Source organism: Lontra canadensis, unplaced genomic scaffold (assembly GCF_010015895.1).
Source record: "Lontra canadensis isolate GAN:19392208 unplaced genomic scaffold, GSC_riverotter_1.0 scaffold79, whole genome shotgun sequence".
In the NCBI taxonomy this organism is placed as follows: domain Eukaryota; kingdom Metazoa; phylum Chordata; class Mammalia; order Carnivora; family Mustelidae; genus Lontra; species Lontra canadensis.
In genome coordinates, this window is record NW_022631073.1 from 6,353,169 (window position 1) to 6,365,596 (window position 12,428).

General features: G+C 42.2%; 1 protein-coding gene across 1 annotated transcript; it reads left to right on the forward strand.

Annotated features, from left to right (window-relative positions):
- Positions 1–370: 370 nt before the first annotated feature.
- TEX36 (testis expressed 36) lies at positions 371–11,089 on the forward strand. The gene is made up of 4 exons (XM_032882204.1): positions 371–555; positions 5,145–5,276; positions 6,126–6,203; positions 10,771–11,089. Exons 1-4 carry the CDS (start codon positions 505–507, stop codon positions 11,065–11,067), a joined length of 558 nt encoding a protein of 185 aa, XP_032738095.1. The 5' UTR covers positions 371–504; the 3' UTR covers positions 11,068–11,089.
- The last annotated feature ends 1,339 nt before the right edge of the window (positions 11,090–12,428 follow it).

The following is a 12,428-nucleotide window of genomic DNA, read 5'->3' on the forward strand; positions in this document are numbered from 1 at the left end:
TGGAGATCTGAGCTGGGACAGTGAGGGAGCCCTGGGGCCTGGGTATCGCAATCCCGCCGAGGAGAAGGTCATCTCCTGCCTGGATTCAGTTCACTTCTCTGGAAACTAAGAAGTTGGGACAGATAGTTACTCAATGTCACGAGTTCGAGGATTCAGAGGGGATAAAAGTCTGCTGCCATCTCCAGGCTGTCTTGTCCCCACTTGTCTGACCTGTTAAAGGGGTTCCGCAGCTGGGACCCGGTGACTCTCTGCCTTCCACCTTGGGGAACAGCAGGTGTAAGTACCCTGGCAGGAACCCTCCGAGGGCTTAGAAGCCCCACCGTCCTCCCCCATTGTGATGAGAGCTCTGATTCTATGGCAACAGTGGGTCCCCTGGACCCTCCCCTCCTGGTAGAGGCTGAAGGTCAGGAGCAAGGAGGGGGGAGTGTCTTCCAGATGACAGAATTTCTGAGGCAGTGAAGAGGTCGGGGAGACGACCTCAGGCACCTTCGCTTCCTGCAGAAAATGGCCAAAGGGAGACGCTTCAACCCAGCTTTAGATAAGGACGGAAGATGGGTAAGAAAGATGGTGGCTTCTCTGGCCTTTCTCAGGCCACGTGGGTGTGGTCAAGGTCACAGACCTGAGTCTAGACCCTGCTGCTGCTACTTCATGTGGCATCACTTGAAGAATCACTTCCCTAACCTCAGTCCCTTCACCTGTGAAATAAGACCCTCGTAGCCTCCTTGGGAGGATTGCATGAAACAACTCTTGTGTGTAAAACACTCAGCGCTCTCGTGAATGTCCTCAAAGCCGTCAATGCTGTGTGTTCTTTTTCTTCTTCTCCTTCTTCTTCTCCTTCTTCTTCCTCTTCTTCTTCTTCTTCTTCTTCTTCTTCTTTTTAAAATAACATCTATCTTGCAGTATACTATGTAATCCACTGTATTATACCCACTCCGAGAATGTAAACTCCAGGGGTCCTGGGATCTTTGTCTTTTTACCTACTGATTGCATTAGAGCTGTAATACGTGGAAAAGTTAACAGTCTTTGTTTAAAAAGGAAAGGAAAAATAGAAAACACCTCTGAACATTTCAGTGTAAAGGCTTTAAAAAACTAACTTTCTGGGGTTCTCAGGTGGCTCAGTTGGTTAAGTGTCTGACTCTTGGTTTCTACTCAGGTCATGGTCTCAGGGTGATGAGATCGAGGTCCGAGTCAGGCTCCCCGCTCAGTGCAGAGTCTGCTGGAGATTGTCTTTCTCCTTCTCCCTCAGTCCCTCCCTCTGTTTGTGCACTCTTTCTTTCTCCCTCTCTCTCAAAAGAAATAAAATCTTAAAGAAAAAAAAAAAACACGACAAAAACTAACTTTACCCACCTGGATGTGATCTTGACTAAACAGCTTACTCTTAAATCAGTTTGTTTGTCTGTTAAATGGGAGCATAGTGTACTAAGGTTATAGGGCTATTGTGCGGACCATGAGACCATTCAACAGAGAGCTTAGTATGATGCACACAAAAAGAGTAACCACTCAATACTTGTTAACTATTCTGTATATTAATATTATACATATACACCTATTTTTTCTTGTATACCCTGCTTCATTCCTCAAAGATTTACAGTAACATATAGAAAATATTCACAATAAAGCAGGAAATCATAAAAAAATAAAAATTCAGAATCAGTTTGGATACATTTAAGCATAAAAGGCTGAGACTGGGAAGATGTGTAGTGTACACCAGTCATAGGACTTACATGACTGCAATTTATAAAATATCATCAGATTTGGTTCTGAGATTCCTGGCAGCCAAAGTAAAATGGGAAATAGGATGAACTACGTAACAGGAGTCAGTCTTGAAAAGAAAAGTACAAGTTTCTCAGACTAAGTAGCTTCCTCTCTATCACCTACAATATCAGCGACAACTGTGTTTGAGCAGGAATCATAAAAAGCTGACTACAGTGAACCAAATAAGGGTTTGTATTTCTCAAGCAACAAGAAATTCAGGAGGAGGCAGTTCGGGGCTGGGACAGATGCTCTTGGAGGTTATCCGGTCCTTTTCAGCCTTCTTTCATGTCATCCTTGGTGTGGGACTGTTCGACTCAGGGGTTAAATGAGGGGGAAGTCAATGGACAAAAAGATGGAAGGCTCCTGTTGGTTAATTCTGTCCCTTTTCATGGGGGGGGGGAAACAAAGCTATCCCAGAGCCCTGCCCTACAGATTTCTCTTTGATCTCATTGGGTCACCTGGTCAATTTTATTGCCAGGGAGTTTGGGGAGATATTGTGATCCCAGGACTTGTGCCTAGAGCCAGGGCTCAGGGGGAAAGGCATTGCCACCTAAAGCCTGATTTGAGTGTTTGGGGTGGGTCTCTTCTGTTGCCAGCACCTCAGAGCATAAAAAGAATAGTGCTGATCATGAAGTTTCCCAAAGTAACTTGCAGGCCAGTTGGGAAAATTCAAGAAATCGTTGGCTTTGAGTCAGCAGCAGCCCACTGGGGAGGACAGTAATTGCCACATTAAAGGTGCAGTCATTTTGCAGTTGACCTTGCTGGTTGTAATCTGGCTGTTGCCGGGCAGGAAAAGCTTTTTTCATACACTTCCCTTCCTGTTTAATATTGCAGTCATTGTGTGAGTGAACGCAGCAAAAATTTCACCACCAACTAGTTAAAAAGCTATATTTCATGGTTACAGTATCTACCAGAAGGGTTTATTTCACAGTTATCATGTTATCACCATTAAATATATATTTTAAAAGAGTGAAATTAAAATGCTAGAGACTTTTTCTTCCCCCTAGTGATTTAGTCCTTAGACGTCCAGCATACAAATGAACTCAAGTCGGCTGTCATTTAACTGGGGAAAGGGATCATTCCTGACGCTAGAATGACTCCCACCCCCTCCTGATTTTCCATAGCCGCCCAGACAGGAGTGTTGACATAGCCAGACCGGAGAAAGGGAGCAAGGAAAGGTTATGGGTCTGGAGGCTCTTTGTATTTTTTATTTACTTTGGAAAAATAATTGTTTTAGAACATTACAAAATAGCACTGAATGAGTCAGAAATATATAGGTTGGCTTGGGAAAATGTCTAGGGTACCTTGTTAAGTGGGAAAGCAAAAAACCACAGAACAGTATGCATCTTATGGTCCAACTTTTTAAACCAATCGAAGCCTGTCAGCAGGGGTCGGAGTTTGTGAACATGAACACTCAGCCGTGGATACTGTCATGCCGGGCGACAAAAGGAGGGGGAGAAAGGAATCAAAAGTTACTCTTCAATAAATCGGCATACATGATCTTTAGAAACCACATGTATGATATGACCCTGTGTATGCAAAATTATCTGTCTCTACACACATCCATACATACACAGACACGGGTGTTCATGCCCACAGGGATGTATGAGAAAGGCTTCCTTATGTTTCTATGTTTGAATCTTTTTAAACCATGAGTATATATTACAACCGTAATCAGAAACAGATATAATTATTTTTGTTGTGGAAAAGAGTAATGTAATGCTGCACTTAGTTAAGAAACATTTAAATAGTAGAGCACAATGGTGAAAAGAAAGCCTTCCTCCTTCCTGGTTTCCTCCTCCCTCCCTCCTTGTGCAGGTCCCCCGGAGAGCCTGGGCACTGGTTAGGATGCTGGTTGGGGCGCTGGTTGGGGCTCTGGGCGGGTGCTGGCCTGGCACTGGTGTGTGGTTTTTCACTGCCCTGATCCTCATTCCTGTAGTCATTCAAAAATGTGTACTGGGAGTTTTTTCATCTGGATGTGTTCTGTAAATCAGGTATTGTCTTGTGTGCATGGATTTTTTATTTACAGAAATGGTGTTGGGTTATAGGTCTCCTTCTGGTTTTCTTTTTTCCATTCAGGACTGTGTTTAAGGAATGGCTCAGTGGCTGTGTGTCACCTAGCCCCTTGCTTCTCATTGCTGTGAGGAGAGCCCAGCAAGGGCACCACGTGTAGGGTGTAACGTCTCCACCTTTTTCCAGAAATAGTAACATACTGAACACACTCCGTGCAGGCAGTGAACGGAAGCCACCTGCATACACAGTTAGACTGTGACGTGAGAAGGAACAAGGGAGAATGGCGGTGTTGGCTAAATTCCTTGTAATCCAGCAGAAAGGAGGGAGCAGGGGCCTGAGGTGTGGATGGGGGGTTTGGGGAGGGGACAGGGAGGTGACAGCTGTGAGCAAAGCTAGAATCTGCTAGCAGGTATAGGGTACTCTCTGGTGCATGCCTTTTCCCTTTTAATCTCAGCTACCCTGTCAAATAAGTATTATTATTCCCATTTTACAGATAAAGAGATGGGGGCTTAGAAAATTCAGTGTCTTGCATCAGGCTCACCTTACAGGAGAGAAAGCCAGGATTGGACTCAGGACCTTTGATCTATAGTGTGTGACCCAACCACCAAATTATACTTCTTCCCCAACCAGAACCTCCTCCGTTTTCTGACACTAGGGCTGCTTTGGCTGAAAGCAGCTGCCTCCTCGAGGTCACCCCTCTTTCTAGAGCAACCCACACTTGGTGACTGATCCATGAGCGGGCAGGAAGGCCCAGGCCCCTCACCCCTGCTCAGGACAGTTCTGAGAGGTCATCCCATGCCCAGAGCTCTCTGTTGGGTGGGCAGAGGCCCTTCTGGGGAATTCCTCCCACTGCCCAGACCTGTTTCCTTGCCCCGTGTTCATGGAGAGAAACCAGCAACCTCCCCAAATTATCTTTATTATTATGCTTTGCATCCTATCCCCTATTTTTCCCTCATGGACTTTTCCCACCCCCTCCCATTCTACCTTCTCAGTGGAGATTCAACTGGGTTTTAGCACCACCTCCCCCGTGCAGGAGGCTGGCTGAACCCTTAGCCCCCATTTAGGGAGTGCCTCCTCAGGGGCCCATGCTGGCGCTCACAGGCCACACGCCCCTTTACCAGGGCGGAAGCATTTCCAGGCTTGGGTGCAGTGGGGGTGGCCCCGGTAACTGGAAACAGCTGGCAGGGATGACCTGGGGCCATTACAGTGTTTTTTGTCTTGGAAAGAATACTTGAAAATCACAAAAATTACGCCATTTCCATTGCACACCAGAAGCACCCAAATGGCATTTTAATCACATCACGGAGGAAGCCCCAATACTTCGCTTTGAGACACAGTGTGTCTGGTTTTAATCACAGCATGCGCTGGTTTTCCAGTTCCCTCAGATTGGACTAACACAGAAGACACCAGAATCCAGCACAAGCGCTATGTTAAAGGAGCCCCACCACCCACATTTGTCTCGGCAAGTGGAGGGGAAGCTACCACCAATCTACAAAGTTCGGGAGAAGGTGAGTGAGTCCAGAGTGCAGGCCTGGGCCCCCCGTCCCTGTGGATCTCCACCGGGGCAGCCCCACTGGCAATTCTGGCGTTTCTTCGGAAGGAACTACTCCTTTGTCATCCCCTGCTCCCTAAATGCAGGTAGCATCCCACCTTGAAACCTGGTCCCTGTGACACCCCAAATAATCTTTAGAAGGAACTCGCTCCTGGTCCAGACAATCAGGTTAGGCTCATCTGTGGACAAGGAACATCACCTTTGGTTACAGCTCACAGATCATGAACGAGCCCATTCTGCCTCCCCGGCCAGTTTGTGAGCAACTTCAGGGGCATAGAGTGGGCTAAAGGGGAAGCCGGTGCGAACCTCACCCTTAGCTAACTCTCACTGCCTATTTGGGCTGGCGCTCTGGTCTATCAGAATCCTTATTGGTCAGATGAAGAAGTTTGGTCTTGATGGCCTCAAAGGTCCTTACCAGCTTTCAATTCCACGAACCAATACGCTTTTCCTTCTTTGCCTCCAAAGAAGGTATTTTGAAAGAGGATTCTTTAATACATTATACATTAATAAAAATAATTAATAAAAAATAAAATAAAATAAAAAATATGAATATAAAAAAACGAAAGAGGATTCTTAAGATTTTCCACAAGGTCACCAATAAAGTCGAGTTTTAAAGCCTTGAGTTGGTGCGCACACCCACGAACTCACTGCCCTGGGCCATTTGCTTCTTTCCAGTGATTGGTTTCTCTCTTACATAACGTCCCTTTGCTTCCCCTGTCTTCTTTCCATGCTGCTGTGTGTTGGTTCGAAAGCATGTTGGGGTCCTGATGTGAGTCTTTTCATCCCCTCCCTCGATCTTTTCCAGCAAGCAGTAAATAACTTCCCCTTCTCTGTACACGACAATCGGCACAGCCTGCAGAGCTCGGGGTGCTACCTGGACTCGGTGAGTATTACTCTCCAAGTTACTAGTCCAACTGGGAGTGCCCCTGGGAGGCACGGTGAAGGTCGAGGACTTTCCTCAAAATCTGGAACCAGGTCAAAATTAATGCCTCATAACAGGTTAAAAAAAAATGCATGAACCTCTCAAAGTTCCATGCAACTTTCTGCACCAGAAAGCATAGTCCTTCTGCCTATGTTTGCACGCACTTCCTACTTCAAAACGTGTCTTCTCATAAATTGTCTCGTTCATGAGTTTCTTGTGAAGATCTGTCCTGAAGGAGGGGTTGCCTGTGTGTCTCTGGTAGGCCGCCCCATGCCCCACAAGGCAGCCCCATGCCCTTCAGAGGAAGGGGAGCTTACATAATACAGAGGACTTCCCGATCACTGGTGCTGTCCTTCCCCAGAAGTGGCGAGTTGCCCTCAGTGGAGAGAGAAGAGTCTGAGAGCACTTGTTAGTGGTGGTGAACACAGCACCGTGCTGTGGAAATCTAGTGAGCTGCATACGTAAATTGTAAATTTTCTAGTATGAAAATATAATTTTCATAATATATTTTCTTTAACTCCATAACTCCCCAAATTATTGGTTCAACATGTAATCTATATAAACATTATTTCTGAGTTAGTTTACATTCCCTAAATGAAGCCTTTAAAATCCAGATTGGTCACCCTCCATTTGGAAAATCCACATCTGAAGTGTACATGTAGCCGGCACTTATCAAACTGGACAGGGCAGGGTTAATATATCTGAAGTAGAGGGGTGGACCCAGTGATTTCCGAGAATTCTTACCAAATCTGAACGTCCATGATGAGGATGATGTACATAAAACAACCATTTATTAAAAATGTACCATATGTAAGCATCTCATACTATCTCATTTAATGGTCATGACAACACTGCTGGCTAATTACTCTTATTGACCCCAATTTGGAGATGGGGAACCTGATAACAAGGAACCCAAAAACTTGCCCAAAGTCACTCTTTCTTCTAGGCTGCCTTATCTAAGCTCAGCTGAAGTGGTTTAACCTAAAAATTCTGATTTGCCCTTGGCAGAGTGTTGAATACAGATCCAGCATATCCATGCTGCCGGCCTCTCTACATGGAGGGCTTAATATATGAATATATGAGGGCTTAAAATGGTTTTCTAAACCGTCAAAGTAACGTATGTCCTTTACAACTTTCAAACAGTACAGAATTAAATACAATTGAAAAAAAAACTTGCACTCTTACTTTTCCTCCTCATAATGCCATCTTGACGGCTCACCAATAACGGTTTGGTGGGTAAAATTGGAGAACTTTTGCAATCTACATGCAAACATATATATAAAAGTGTGTATCTTGTTAATGTGATAAACAGGACTGTACCACAAATATTTTGTCAGAGCTATGTTAGTTTCACAGAAAACACTGGAAGCTTTCCAACGTTCTCTACATTTAGGAATAGTTTAGATAAAATGTGAACTTTCAGTTTAAGGAAGTTAGATAGAATTTGCCCATGAAATTATTTGGATTTAATACTTTTTTTGAGTAAGTTTTTTTGTTTGTTTGTTTTTTTACTGTTTTACCCTTTCCATTTCTCTGTTGATTATTAATCTATTCTACTGATTTCTTCTCATGTAGATTTTGCTGATACGTGTTTACCTAAAATTCATCTATTTCTTTTCAAATTTATTGGTGTAACAACTCCTAAAATACTCTTATTTTGCTGTTCTTTTTAATCTTTTTTGGTTGCATGTTTAGTTCATATACTTGCAAGTGTTTTTGTTAATAAGCTTATTAAAACTATGAATATTCCTCAGGTTATTGCTTTGGCTACATCCCAACGGTTTTACTAATTAAAGTTTTGTTGTTAATTGCTTTCAAATAGTCTATGATTTAATTTTTAATTCTAAAAACAATTTAGAAGAATGTTTTGAATTTTCTGCATGGTTAGAATTTTTTGAGATCATCTTTTGTTGCTAATATCTAATTCAATGGGTTAAATTTTTATAGCATATGGATTCTGAATTATAAAGACTATCTTTGTTATCTTATACCTGATTAATTTTAATAAGTGTTTCATGGGTGTTTAAAAAGAACATATATTTCCCATCTGTTGATTACAAAGTTCTTCATTTTATTAATTAAAGTCTTAATTTTGTTACTCAAATCCTTCATAGCCTTTTTTTTTCTTTTTTTTTTTTTTTAAGATTATTTATTTATTTATTTGACAGACCGAGATCACAAGTAGGCAGAGAGGCAGGCAGAGAGAGAGGAGGAAGCAGGTTGCCTGCTGAGCAGAGAGTCTGATGTGGGGCTCGATCCCAGGACCCTAGGATCATGACCTAAGCCAAAGGCAGAGGCTTAACCCACTGAGCCACCCAACCTTTTCTTCGTTTTTGTTTTTATCTGTCAATTTTCCCTTCTAAGATTATTCTTGAATTTCTGAATTCTTTTTGCCTTATATAGTTTTTTTTTAAAGATTTTATTTATTTATTTGACAGACAGACATCACAAGTAGGCAGAGATGCAGGCAGAGAGAGAGAGGGAGAAGCAGGCTCTCTGCTAAGCAGAGAGCTTGATGTGGGGCTCGATCCCAGGACCCTGGGATCATGACCTGAGCCGAAGGCAGAGGCTTAACCCACTGATCCACCCAGGCGCCCCTTGCCTTATATAGTTTAATGCCATATCTTTCTGCATAAAAATTCATGAGGATTTTATTTTCTTGGTGGCTTTTATTATTTATCAAAATGAAGTATCTCTCTTTACATACCTTATTGTTTTTACCCATGAATTCTAGATTGCAATATTAGCTTTGCCACTATTGTTTTCTTTTTGATAATAGTCATTACTTTCATTATGGTTTATTCTTTTGTCCTTATACTTTTTAGTCATTTGGTGTTGCTTTTCTTTTTTTTAATCATAAATAAAATAGAGCATGGTTTTAAAAAAAATCCAAGAGTCATGGTTTCTTTGTATGAAAATTTCACCCATTCACATTGATATAATTTGTGTTTTGGGTTTTATTTCTGCTATTTCATTTTATGTTTCCTATTTACCACATTCGCATGTTGTTTCTTGTTTTTTTCTCTTCCCTCTCCTGACTTTGTTAGATTGAATTTATTTGCTCACCCTGACTTCTCTTGTTTACTAGTGGTTACCCTTAAATGTAAATATTTAAGAAATTCATTGACACTATTACTCTATGAATATGAATTTTAATATCTATAGGTTTTCCCTCCAGAATAAGGCAAGTTCTTCAGTGTACTGACCTCCTTCACTTTCCTCTCTAGATGTTCTTGTGCTGAAAGCCAGCATGTGCTTTCCCAGTCATGAAGGTGTCATTTTCATGGGCTCATGTTAAGTGGCACCTCTTGGGGTTAAAAGCAGTCAAGCTGAAATCCTGGGATTTCAATTCCAGATTTGTTTCTATCTCTCTCTTTCTCCCCTTCTTTCCTTTCTTTCTGTGGATTCTTACTTGAAGTTTCAATATATTTCATAGTCACATTATCAGTAAGTAGTTAGACTTAATTACAAGCTTTACTTGTTCCTTTCTTTGTAGCTCTTTTTCTATTCATTTTGTCTCTTTTATCTGGTTTTAATTTTTTTCTGGAGTATCTGCAGGTACATTTTTAGAAAGGTGCTTGGGCAACACCTTCTGTCTGTGCCTCCAGAGCCAGTCTCCCCCTTTCTCTCTCCCCTGGCACCAGGGGCTGATCTGTGGGGACTACATTTCCTCTCAAGCCCCTTGGACCTGGAGCCTCTTTACTGTCCCAGTGGGGGACCCCACAGATAGTCCCATTACTAAACTCTCTTCAAATTACCCTAATTGGGCCTGCCACCTGCTGCCACTTGGAATGATACCGGTCCTTATGAAAAGACAAACTCACTTTGCTACAGACAGTTCCTAACTTGCAATTTTTTTCTGTTTACCGTGGAATTATCGGATATTGCTCCATTGTGAGTCTAGGGTGCTCTGTAATGTAAAGTCTGGGTAATCTAAAGTGTCTTTTCTCCTTGTCTTTTGTCTGAGCACAGTGTTGTCTCCTAATCATGATCAGATCTAAAGCCCAATTCTGAGTACAGAGCTGTTCTCAGGTTCATGTGGGAGGTCCTGAGTGTTAATGAGGAAGGCTGTGGGCAGATCCCCAAAGGTGTTGCTTCCTTCTCGGGAAAGAATCCAGCTTCTGTGGACTTCTTAGAGGGAGAACCATCTACCCCATTGAATGCTGGGATGCTACCAGGGGCAGATTCATGGAGGAGCCACCTGGGTGCAGAGAACCTGCCCAGGGTGCCCAGGAGCCCAGGCTGGCTAATAGGCTGTTTCCAGCTGTGGTCTCTCTGGCTCCCCCTTCCGTGTCTCCGGAAGACCAGTCCCTTTGGTGGAAGTAGAAGACGGCAAGAATCGTTAACAAAATGCCTCCAGCGTACTGTTGATGTACAACACTTAGCAAGTAGGTAAAGGATATACCTCTTGTAGTGGTTGCCATACTGTGCGTTAAGGCTAAGATGCCATGTAACTGGTTTCACTGAAGACCCCAGAACTTGTGACCTTGAATATTTTTCTCCTAATCTTTTTATAATTCTTTCCCAGGGCCTGGGACGGAGGAAGATCTCCCCAGAGAAAAGGCAACATGCTTCAAGAAATTTCAATCTCTGGGCGTGTGACCATATTCCATCTTGTCTTGACGGCTTTTCAAATAACCAGATATCATATGTCTATCGAGAAGTTGTGGTGCTCCCAATTTTCAGACGCTTCCCAAGACATTATAATGAGATATGGAAGTCTTTTAAATTTATTCCTCGGAAAAGCTATACAGAGTTTTTGAAAAAGACTCCAAAAGTAAAGTTTGCTATTGACAAAAATGTTGGTTCTTCACTGGAGCCCTAATCCTTCCAGAAGGTTATGGATGAGTTTTATGGTTATGGTATCACACTGAACATTTGTTTTCTGGTTCAGCCCTACTAGTTGACATAGGATTTGTTTAAATTAGAGATTAGAGATTGTACATGTCTTAATGCAGAGGTGAAATATTCTTGCTGTGATAACACAGAGATGAAAGTCTTTATATTGAGAAACCAGAAAAGCTACACATTATGTTACCACTCCCCACTTTAACATATTTCTGGTTTTTTAGTAAAGTTGAAAACATTCAAGTTCTTATAAAAATAAAGATATGTGAAGATACATACACTTGCAATGAAAAGTACTTTAAGCGAAAAATATATTAAAATGAACTTTAAAATTGCCACGTTACCTTCCGGGGGGAGTTTAAAAAATTCTGTAATTGATATAGGATCACATTTTCCTGCTGAAAGTCCTAACAACACAGAGGTACCAGGAGTTCCCCTTGATTTCATCACATCTGCAATCTTTGTCTTGTCCCCAGAAGTAAGTTAACCTTTTGTTTTTATTCTGTGCACTTAGAATCATATACATATGTATCACTCCATATAAATTTTGAACATAAACTGTTCCACAGCCCATGGTGTGCTAAAACTTCCTTTGATATCTAACAATGTATCCTAGGAGTTCTTACCGTGTCAGTATGAATAGACTGGTTTGGTTTTCAAACGGCTGCACTGCATTCCCTGAAACGGATGCACCATGTGTTTAGACATTATCTTCCTAGGGAGCGTTTGAATTGCTTCCACTTTTTGCTGTCTGACCTGGTGCCACAAGAACATTTTGATCAATCTCTTTGAATGCATGTTTGTATGTTCCTCAGGAGTAGAATCTGAGAAGTTACCCTGTCAGTGCCAGATTGATGAGATGCACAGTTGAAGTTTTAATAAATACTCCCAAATTACCTTAGAGTAAAGTGATTAGCCTCCTACCAATGGTATCTGTGCATTTCAGTTTGTCCCTCCTCAAATCATCATTTATTTATTTATTTATTTAGAGAAAGGGAGAGAATGAGGGGCTGGAGATGGGTGGAGGGAGAGAGAGAATCTTAAGCAGGCTCCATGCCCAGCACAGGGCCCAATGCAGGGCTTGATCTCACAACCCTGAGATCATGACCTGAGCTGAAGTCAAGAGTCGGAGACTTAACCTACTGAGCCACCTAAGTGTCCCTCAAATTAACTTTTAGATATTTAAGGATATATAAGGACAAAAACATGTTACTTATTTTCTTATTTTGCATTTCTCTGATTATTGGAGGAGCGTCTTTTCCCACTCAATGGTCCTTTGTATCACACTCCTATAAACTTACCAGTGTCACCAGCACTCAATACCAACATTTTATATCT

Coding starts and splice junctions, on each gene's coding strand:
- TEX36 (XM_032882204.1), top strand. CDS start 505: ATGGCCAAAGGGAGACGCTTCAACCCAGCTTTAGATAAGGACGGAAGA. Junction 556..5,144: donor TAGATAAGGACGGAAGATGG/GTAAGAAAGATG, acceptor CTGGTTTTCCAG/TTCCCTCAGATTGGACTAAC. Junction 5,277..6,125: donor TCTACAAAGTTCGGGAGAAG/GTGAGTGAGTCC, acceptor GATCTTTTCCAG/CAAGCAGTAAATAACTTCCC.